General features: G+C 55.3%; 1 protein-coding gene across 1 annotated transcript in view; it reads right to left on the bottom strand.

Annotated features, from left to right (window-relative positions):
* Positions 1-1,081: 1,081 nt before the first annotated feature.
* LOC147091395 (transmembrane protein 222-like) overlaps positions 1,082-10,763 on the bottom strand; it is a 31,813-nt gene continuing 22,131 nt past the window's right edge. Inside the window, exons 5-6 of the mRNA XM_085976757.1 lie at positions 6,471-6,601; positions 1,082-3,443 (exon numbers count right to left, since the gene is read on the bottom strand). Coding sequence (XP_085832883.1) covers positions 3,356-3,443; positions 6,471-6,601 — 219 coding nt within the window. The 3' untranslated portion in view covers positions 1,082-3,355. The remainder of the gene's footprint in view (positions 3,444-6,470; positions 6,602-10,763) is intronic.

The raw sequence follows: 10,763 nt of genomic DNA, 5'->3' as shown, positions 1-10,763 counted from the left end.
GGAGGCGAGGAGTCCCCGCAGTCGGGGAGGCGAGGAGTCCCCGCAGTCGGGGAGGCGAGGAGTCCCCGCAGTCGGGGAGGCGAGGAGTCCCCGCAGTCGGGGAGAGCTGGCACGGGCTCAACGGTCCGAATGGCCTCTTTCTGTGCTGTAACCATTCTATGATTCTATGCTTGCTGAAGCTGCATGTTAACTTTCTGTGATTCGTGTACAAGTACACCCAAATCCCTCTGAATACCAACATTTACTCATTTCTCACCTTATAAAAAAAATTCTGCTTTTCCATTCTTCCAACCAAAGTAGAAAATTTCACACTTCCCCACATTATACTCCATCTGCCACCTTCTTGCCCAATCACTTAACCCAATATCCCTTTGCCGCCTCTTTGCATCCTCCTCGCAGCTTACTTTCCCACCTAGCTTTGTGTCATCAGTAAACTTGGATATTACATTCGGTCCCCTCATCTAAGTAGGTTATAAATAGCTGAGGCCCAAGCACTGTCCCTTGCTACACCCTGCTACCTGTTTATTCCGGTTCTCTGCTTTCTGTCCGTTATCCAATCCTCAATCCAAACTAATGTATTACCCCAATCCTCCAAGTCCTAATCTGATGCAACCTCTTGTTCGAAAGCCTTCTGAAAATCCAAATATACTACATCCACTTGTTCCCCCTTATCTATCCTGCTATTTACAACCTCAAAAAACAGAGAATGAGAAAGATGGGGAATGAATGGGATTGAGGGAGATGGAGAATGAAAATGAGTGATGGGAATGAAAGGGAATTTGAGGTGGAGAATGAAAGATGGCAAATGAGATGAAAGGGAATGGGCGAGATTAGGACTGAATAGGAATGAGGGAGATGGGGAGTGAACAGGAATGAGATGAGAATGAAATGGAATGAGAGAGATTGGGAATGAACAGGACTGAGAGTGATGGGGAATGAATGGGAATGAGAGATGGGGAATGCATGCGAAGTAATGGAGAATTAACCTTGCCAGAAATGGGGAATGACAGTTCAACAGACGTAATAATGTGTTGCATCAATAGACATCTATTCCGTTCTTCTTTCCAATGAAAAACAAATCGATTTTGATAGATATTTTATTCATTTTAGCCCAGTTCATCGGTTCAAAAATTAAATATTTACAGTTTTAATTTTCTCAATTTTGTCTGAAACTCACTTTAAGAAAAAGTGTGAGATCGCTTGCAGTAAAAGCATTTCACTGCTACCATAGATACCAAAAGCAGTAAAGAGAACGCACTCTACATTACCCTGACAGTGCAGCCCCACTTTATTCCCAGTGTCAGCATCGAGCGCTCCCACAGCAGGTACAATCTCCCTCCATATTACCCTGACAGTGTCTCCCCACTTTATACCCAGTGTCAGCATCGAGCGCTCCCACAGCAGGTACAATCTCCCTCCATATTACCCTGACAGTGTCTCCCCACTTTATATCCAGTGTCAGCATCGAGCGCTCCCACAGCAGGTACAATACAAGGCTCCCTCAACATTACCCTGACAGTGCAGCCCCACTTTATTCCCAGTGTCAGCATCGAGCGCTCCCACAGCAGGTACAATCTCCCTCCATATTACCCTGACAGTGTCTCCCCACTTTATACCCAGTGTCAGCATCGAGCGCTCCCACAGCAGGTACAATACAGAGCTCCCTCTACATTACCCTGACAGTGTACCTCCACTTTATACCCAGTGTCAGCATCGAGCACTCCCGGGGCAGGTACAATACAGAGCTCCCTCTACGTTACTCCAACAGTGTACCCCCACTTTATACCCAGTGTCAGCATCGAGCACTCGCACAGCAGGTACAATACAGAGCTCCCTCTACATTACCCTGACAGTGCAGCCCCACTTTATACCCAGTGTCAGCATCGAGCACTCCCGGGGCAGGTACAATACAAGGCTCCCTCTACATTACCCTGACAGTGCAGCCCCACTTTATACCCAGTGTCAGCATCGAGCTATCCCGGGGCAGGTACAATACAGAGCTCCCGCTGAGATCTGTACAGGAAGTGGGCATGCGGCCTGAGGAAGTGAAAGAGAAATATGTACAGGAAGGGGTGCAAGAACAGAGCGACCTGGACGTGCATAGTCACAAATCTTTGAAGGTAGCAGGGCAAGTTGATAAGGCAGTTAAGAAAGCGTATGGATACTTTGCTTTGTACATAGGGGCATTGAATAGAAAAACAAGTCATGCTGAAACTTTACAAATCACTGGTTAGGCCTCAGCTGGAGTATTGTGTAATATGTGAGGACTTCGCATTTTAGGAAGGATGTGAAGGCCTTGGGGAAAGTTCAGAAGAGGTTTCCCAGGATGACAACCAACGATGAGGGACTTCAGTTATGTGGAGAGACTGGAGAAGCTGGGATTGCCCTCCTTAAGAGCAGAGAAGGTTAAGGGGAGATCTAATTGTGGTATTCAAAATTATGAGGGGTTTTGATCGAGCAAGGAGGGAGAAACAGTTTCTTCTTACAATTGGGTCGGTAACCAGAGATCATCAGCGAAAGAGCTAGAGGGGAAATCAGAATTTTTTTCACACAGAGGATTGTTAGGATCTGGAACGCACTCCCTGAGTCGTGGAATCAGATTCCATGGGAACTTTCAAAAGGCAACTGGACATGTACTTGAAGAGGACTAATTTGCAGGATCATGGGGAAAAGCTGTACAGGAAGACAGCATAAGGCATCTGGAAGTGAGGGAGATATTGTACAGGAAATGGTCTGGAGGCAGCAGGAAGTGATAGTTTTGTACAGGAAATGGTCTGGAGGCAGCAGGAAGTGACAGTTTTGTACAGGAAGTGGGCTGGAGACAGCAGGAAGTGACCGTTTTGTACAGGAAGTGGGCTGGAGGCAGCAGGAAGTGACAGTTTTGTACAGGAAGTGGGCTGGAGACAGCAGGAAGTGACAGTTTTGTACAGAAAGTGGGCTGGAGACAGCAGGAAGTGAGAGTTTTGTACAGGAAGTGGGCTGGAGACAGCAGGAAGTGAGAGTTTTGTACAGGAAGTGGGCTGGAAGCAGCAGGAAGTGAGCGAGATCTGTACAGGAAGCAGGAAATTAGAGAGATCTGTACAGGACACAATAGCAAAATACTGCGGATGCTGCAAATCTGAAATAACAACAGAAAACGCTGGGACAACTCAGCAGGCCAGGCAGCATCCATGGAGAGAGAAACAGTGTTAATGTTTCAGGTCTGGGACCCTTCATCAGAAGTGGGTTGGAGGCTGCAGGAAGAGAGAGATCTGTACAGAAAGTGGTGTAGCCAAGTGGTATTTTCAACATTCTGACGTTCTTGGTCCCAATTGCACTCGGCTTTCTAGACAATTCCATGAACTTCGAATTGAGATCAACGCAAGTTGAGCACGAGCACGACAGTCAGAGTCACACCAACGATGAACAAGAAGGGCAGCCAGGTTTTCAGGAACCCTGCAAAGCTGAGAGAGTAGGGAAAACAAAGGGGAATTGCGTCAGCCTGATTCTGTGCCATGTAAGGATGGAGTTACGTTACAGATCAACCGGGATCGAATTGCGTAGCGGAACAGGCTTGAGGGGCAAAAAGGCCTACTCCTCTTCCTATGTTCGATCATCCTGTTCCGACCCCTCCAAACAAACGACCCACCACCAACTAACACTTCAATAAAGAGACAGGCACATTCTCCACCTGACCCCAAATAGAGAGCATCGACACAGGATAGGGACCAGGAGCAGGAAACCAAGCCGATTCAAACAACCAGCTAAAACAAGCGTCACTGGACAGGGATCAGGATCCGGAACCCAGGTTGATTCAGCCCCTCCGTAACCCAGAGGTCACTGGACAGCGATCAGGAGCCCGGGCTGCATCGCCCTCCCTCCCTAACCCAGGGGTCACTGGACAGGAATCAGGAGCAGGAACCCGGGATGATTCACCCACTCCCTAACCCAGGGGGTTACTGGACAGGAATCAGGAGCAGGAACCCGGGATGATTCACCCACTCCCTAACCCAGGGGGTTACTGGACAGGAATCAGGAGCAGGAACCCGGGCTGATTCACCCCCTCCCTATCCCAGGAGGTTACTGGACAGGAATCAGGAGCAGGAACGCGGGCTGATTCACCTCCACCCTAACCCAGGTGGTCACTGGACAGGGATCAGGAGCAGGAACATGGGCTGATTCACCCACCCTGCCTAACCAAGGGGAGACTTTACAGGGATCAGGAGCAGGACCCCGGGCTGATTCATGCCCTCCCTAACTCAGGGGTTACTGGACAGTGATCAGGAACTGGAACCTGGGCAGAATCTCCCTACCTGCCTAACCCAGGGGTCACGGGGCTGGGATCAGGAGAAGGAACCCGGGCTGATTCACCACTTCCCTAACCCAGGGTTCACTGCACAGGGATCAGGAGCAAGAACCTGGGCTGATTCACCACTTCCCTAACCCAGGGTTCACTGCACAGGGATCAGGAGCAAGAACCTGGGCTGATTCACCACTTCCCTAACCCACGGGTCACCGGACAGGGATCAGGAGCACGAATCCAGAGCGATTCACCCTCCCTCCCTAACCCAGGGGTTCCTGGACAGGGGATCAGGAGCAGACACCCAGGCTCATTCACCTCCTCCCTAACCCAGGGGTCACTGGAGAGGGATCAGGAGAAGGAACCCGGGCTGATTCCTACCTCCCTAACCCAGGGTTCACAGGACAGGGATCAGGAGCAGGAACCCAGGATGATTCAACACTTCCCTAACCCAGCTGCCACTGGACAGGAATCAGGAGCAGGATCCCGGGCTGATTCATCCCCTCCCTAACCCAGGGGTCACTGGATAGGGATCAGGAGCAGGAACCAGGGCTGATTCATCTCCTCCCTAACACAGGGATCAGGAACAGGAACCCTGGATGATTCACCTTCTCCCACAATAACCCAGGGGTCATTACACAGGAATCAGTCGCAATCCAGGCTGATTCACCCACTCTCTAACCCAAGAGTCAAGGACAGGGATCAGGAGCAGGAACCCGGGATGATTCACCCCCTCCATAACCCAGGGGTCACTGGACAGGGTTCAAGAGCAGGAACCCGGGCTTATTCCCTCCCTCACTAATCCAGTTGTTACTGGACAGTGATCAGAGGCAAAAGCCCAGGCTGATTCAGGGATCAGGAACCTTGGATAATTCACCTTCTCCCACAATAACCCTAGGGTCACTGGACAGGGATCAGGAGCACGAACACGGGATGATTCACCCGTTCCCTAATATCCAGGGGTCACTCGACAGGGATCAGGAGCAGAAACCCGGGCTGATTCAACCCCCTCCCTAACCTAGGGGTCACTGGACAGGGATCAGGTGCAGGAACCCGGGCTGATTCAACCCCCTCCCTAACCCAGGAAGTCGCTGGACAGGGATCAGGAGCAGGAACCCGGGCTGATTCACCCCCTCCCTAACCCAGGGGTCACTGGACAGGGATCAGGAGCAGGAACCCGGGCTGATTCACCCCCTCCCTAACCTAGGGGTCACTCGACAGGGATCAGGAGCAGAAACCCGGGCTGATTCACCCCCTCCCTAACCCAGGGGTCACTGGACAGGGATCAGGAGCAGGAACCCGGGCTGAATCACCCCCTCTCTAACCCAGGGGTTACTGGACAGGGATCAGGAGCAGGAACCCAGGCTGATTCACCCCTCCCTAACCCAGGGGTTACTGGACAGGGATCAGGAGCAGGAACCCGGGCTGATTCACCCCCTCCCTAATCCAGGGTTCACTGGACAGGGATCAGGAGCAGGAACCCGGGCTGATTCACCCCTCCCTAACCCAGGGGTCACTGGACAGGGATCAGGAGCAGGATCCCGGGCTGATTCACCCCCTCCCTAATCCAGGGTTCACTGGACAGGGATCAGGAGCAGGAACCCAGGCTGATTCACCCCTCCCTAACCCAGGGGTTACTGGACAGGGATCAGGAGCAGAAACCCGGGCTGATTCACTCTCTCCCTAACCCAGGGGTCACTGGACAGGGATCAGGAGCAGAAACCCGGGCTGATTCACTCTCTCCCTAACCCAGGGGTCACTGGACAGGGATCAGGAGCAGGAACCCAGGCTGATTCACCCCCTCCCTAACCCAGGGGTCACTGGACAGGGATCAGGAGCAGGAACCCGGGCTGATTCACCCCCTCCCTAACCCAGGAAGTCGCTGGACCGGGATCAGGAACAGGAACCCTGGATGATTCACCTTCTCCCACCATAATCCTGGGGTCAGTGGACAGGGATCAGGAGGAGGAACCCAGGCTGATTCATCCCTCCCTAACCCAGGGGTCACTGGACAGGGATCAGGAGCAGGAACTCGGGATGATTCACTCTCTCCCTAACCCAGGGGTCACTGGACAGGAACCTGGGCTGCTTCTCCCTCCTCGACTTATTTACCAGACGTTTTTACCCTTCCCGGGGTACTTACGCTGTTCGACGTATTTGCCCCCCACCCACCCTGGCGTGTTCCACCTACCTGACGTATTTGCTGTGGATCAGCATTAGGAAGCAGAGTTTGACCATGTTCCAAGAGGTCTTGTTGTCGTATCGCATCAGGTTGAGGGCCATGGCAACATGCGAATGGCAGTTATCACAGCACAGATTGTGCTAGAACCAGAGACAAACAGTTACATCCTGCGACATCCCAGCAGTATCCTATACACCAGCAGAGCCCAGCTCAACCATCCCAGCACAGTATCCCACACACAAGAGCCCAGTTCGATCATCCTAGTAGTTTCGCATACTAGCAGAGCCCAGCTTAACCATCCCACCACAGCACCCCATACACACGATCATAACTCAACCATCCCAGCACAGTATCCGATACACCAGCACAGTATCCAACATACCTGCAGAGCCCAGTTCAATCATCCTAGTACATTTTCCCATACAAGCAGAGGCCAGTTCAACCATCCCATCTGCTTTATCCCAGTACAATGTTCCATAAACCAACAGAGCCCAACACACCCAGCAGGACACACAGACACTGCAATATACCAGAGTCTGTCTCATATGCAGACCCCAGTACCAGACTGGTGGGCAGTGAGTGTCTCCAGACCCCCCAGTACCAGACTGGTGGAAAGTGAGTGTCTCCAGACCCCCAGTACCAGACTGGTGGGCAGTGAGTCTCCAGACCCCCCAGTACCAGACTGGTGGGCAGTGAGAGTCTCCAGACCCCCCAGTACCAGACTGGTGGGCAGTGAGTCTCTCCAGACCCCCCAGTACCGGACTGGTGGGCAGTGAGTCTCCAGACCCCCCCAGTACCAGACAGGTGGGCAGTGAGTCTCTCCAGACTCCCCCAGTACCAGACTGGTGGGCAGTGAGTCTCCAGACCCCCCAGTACCAGACTGGTGGGCAGTGAGTCTCCAGACCCCCCAGTACCTGACTGGTGGGCAGTGAGAGTCTCCAGACCCCCCAGTACCAGACTGGTGGGCAGTGAGTCTCCAGACCCCCCAGTACCAGACTGGTGGGCAGTGAGTCTCCAGACCCCCCAGTACCAGACTGGTGAGCAGTGAGAGTCTCCAGACTCCCCCAGTACCAGACTGGTGGGCAGTGAGTGTCTCCAGACCCCCCAGTACCAGACTGGTGGGCAGTGAGAGTCTCCAGACCCCCCAGTACCAGACTGGTGGGCAGTGAGTGTCTCCAGACCCCCCAGTACCAGACTGGTGAGCAGTGAGAGTCTCCAGACCCCCCAGTACCAGACTGGTGAGCAGTGAGTCTCCAGACCCCCCAGTACCAGACTGGTGGGCAGTGAGTGTCTCCAGACCCCCCAGTACCAGACTGGTGGGCAGTGAGAGTCTCCAGACCCCCCAGTACCAGACTGGTGGGCAGTGAGTCTCCAGACCCCCCAGTACCAGACTGGTGGGCAGTGAGTCTCCAGACCCCCCAGTACCAGACTGGTGAGCAGTGAGTCTCCAGACCCCCCAGTACCAGACTGGTGGAAAGTGAGTCTCCAGACCCCCCAGTACCAGACTGGTGAGCAGTGAGTCTCCAGACCCCCCAGTACCAGACTGGTGAGCAGTGAGTCTCCAGACCCCCCAGTACCAGACTGGTGGGCAGTGAGTCTCCAGACACCCCCAGTACCAGACAGGTGAGCAGTGAGAGTCTCCAGACCCCCCCAGTACCAGACTGGTGGGCAGTGAGTCTCCAGACCCCCCAGTACCAGACAGGTGAGCAGTGAGAGTCTCCAGACCCCCCAGTACCAGACAGGTGAGCAGTGAGTCTCCAGACCCCCCAGTACCAGACTGGTGGGCAGTGAGTCTCCAGACATCCCAGTACCAGACTGGTGGGCAGCGAGTCTCCAGACATCCCAGTACCAGACTGGTGGGCAGTGAGTCTCCAGACCCCCCAGTACCAGACTGGTGAGCAGTGAGAGTCTCCAGACCCCCCAGTACCTGACTGGTGGGCAGCGAGTCTCCAGACCCCCCAGTACCAGACTGGTGGGCAGTGAGTCTCCAGACCCCCCCAGTACCAGACTGGTGGGCAGCGAGTCTCCAGACCCCCCAGTACCAGACAGGTGAGCAGTGAGTCTCCAGACCCCCCCCCAGTACCAGACTGGTGAGCAGTGAGTCTCTCCAGACCCCCCAGTACCAGACTGGTGGGCAGTGAGTCTCCAGACCCCCCAGTACCAGACTGGTGAGCAGTGAGAGTCTCCAGACCCCCCAGTACCAGACTGGTGGGCAGTGAGTCTCCAGACCCCCCAGTACCAGACTGGTGAGCAGTGAGTCTCCAGACCCCCCAGTACCAGACTGGTGGGCAGTGAGAGTCTCCAGACCCCCCAGTACCAGACTGGTGAGCAGTGAGTCTCCAGACCCCCCAGTACCAGACTGGTGAGCAGTGAGAGTCTCCAGACCCCCCCAGTACCAGACTGGTGAGCAGTGAGTCTCCAGACCCCCCAGTACCAAACTGGTGAGCAGTGAGAGTCTCCAGACCCCCCCAGTACCAGACTGGTGAGCAGTGAGTCTCCAGACCCCCCAGTACCAGACAGGTGGGCAGTGAGTCTCTCCAGACCCCCCAGTACCGGACTGGTGGGCAGTGAGAGTCTCCAGACCCCCCAGTACCAGACTGGTGGGCAGTGAGTCTCCAGACCCCCCAGTACCAGACTGGTGGGCAGTGAGTGTCTCCAGACCCCCCAGTACCAGACTGGTGGGCAGTGAGTCTCCAGACCCCCCAGTACCAGACTGGTGGGCAGTGAGTCTCCAGACCCCCCAGTACCAGACTGGTGGGCAGTGAGTCTCCAGACCCCCCAGTACCAGACAGGTGGGCAGTGAGTCTCTCCAGACCCCAGTACCAGACTGGTGGGCAGTGAGAGTCTCCAGACCCCCCCAGTACCAGACTGGTGGGCAGTGAGAGTCTCCAGACCCCCCAGTAGCAGACTGGTGGGCAGTGAGAGTCTCCAGACCCCCCAGTACCAGACTGGTGGGCAGTGAGTCTCCAGACCCCCCAGTACCTGACTGGTGAGCAGTGAGTCTCCAGACCCCAGTACCAGACTGGTGAGCAGTGAGTCTCCAGACCCCCCAGTACCAGACTGGTGGGCAGTGAGAGTCTCCAGACCCCCCAGTACCAGACTGGTGGGCAGTGAGTCTCCAGACCCCCCAGTACCAGACTGGTGGGCAGTGAGTCTCCAGACCCCCCAGTACCAGACTGGTGAGCAGTGAGTCTCCAGACCCCCCAGTACCAGACTGGTGGAAAGTGAGTCTCCAGACCCCCCAGTACCAGACTGGTGAGCAGTGAGTCTCCAGACCCCCCAGTACCAGACTGGTGAGCAGTGAGTCTCCAGACCCCCCAGTACCAGACTGGTGGGCAGTGAGTCTCCAGACCCCCCCAGTACCAGACAGGTGAGCAGTGAGAGTCTCCAGACCCCCCCAGTACCAGACTGGTGGGCAGTGAGTCTCCAGACCCCCCAGTACCAGACAGGTGAGCAGTGAGAGTCTCCAGACCCCCCAGTACCAGACTGGTGGGCAGTGAGTCTCCAGACCCCCCAGTACCAGACTGGTGGGCAGTGAGTCTCCAGACCCCCCAGTACCAGACTGGTGGGCAGTGAGAGTCTCCAGACTCCCCCAGTACCAGACTGGTGGGCAGTGAGTCTCCAGACCCCCCAGTACCAGACTGGTGGGCAGTGAGAGTCTCCAGACCCCCCAGTACCAGACTGGTGGGCAGTGAGTCTCTCCAGACCCCCCAGTACCAGACTGGTGGGCAGTGAGTCTCCAGACCCCCCCAGTACCAGACAGGTGGGCAGTGAGTCTCTCCAGACTCCCCCAGTACCAGACTGGTGGGCAGTGAGTCTCCAGACCCCCCAGTACCAGACTGGTGGGCAGTGAGTGTCTCCAGACCCCCCAGTACCAGACTGGTGGGCAGTGAGTCTCCAGACCCCCCAGTACCAGACTGGTGGGCAGTGAGTCTCCAGACCCCCCAGTACCAGACTGGTGGGCAGTGAGTCTCCAGACCCCCCAGTACCAGACAGGTGGGCAGTAGGTCTCTCCAGACCCCAGTACCAGACTGGTGGGCAGTGAGAGTCTCCAGACCCCCCCAGTACCAGACTGGTGGGCAGTGAGAGTCTCCAGACCCCCCAGTAGCAGACTGGTGGGCAGTGAGAGTCTCCAGACCCCCCAGTACCAGACTGGTGGGCAGTGAGTCTCCAGACCCCAGTACCAGACTGGTGAGCAGTGAGTCTCCAGACCCCCCAGTACCAGACTGGTGGGCAGTGAGAGTCTCCAGACCCCCCAGTACCAGACTGGTGGGCAGTGAGTCTCCAGACCCCCCAGTACCA

The sequence above is a fragment of the Somniosus microcephalus genome, unplaced genomic scaffold, assembly GCF_052327205.1.
Source record: "Somniosus microcephalus isolate GS21.2 unplaced genomic scaffold, FLI_Smic_1.0 unresolved_chr3, whole genome shotgun sequence".
Taxonomy (NCBI): Eukaryota; Metazoa; Chordata; class Chondrichthyes; order Squaliformes; family Somniosidae; genus Somniosus; species Somniosus microcephalus.
This window is presented reverse-complemented; position numbering and strand designations above follow the sequence as displayed.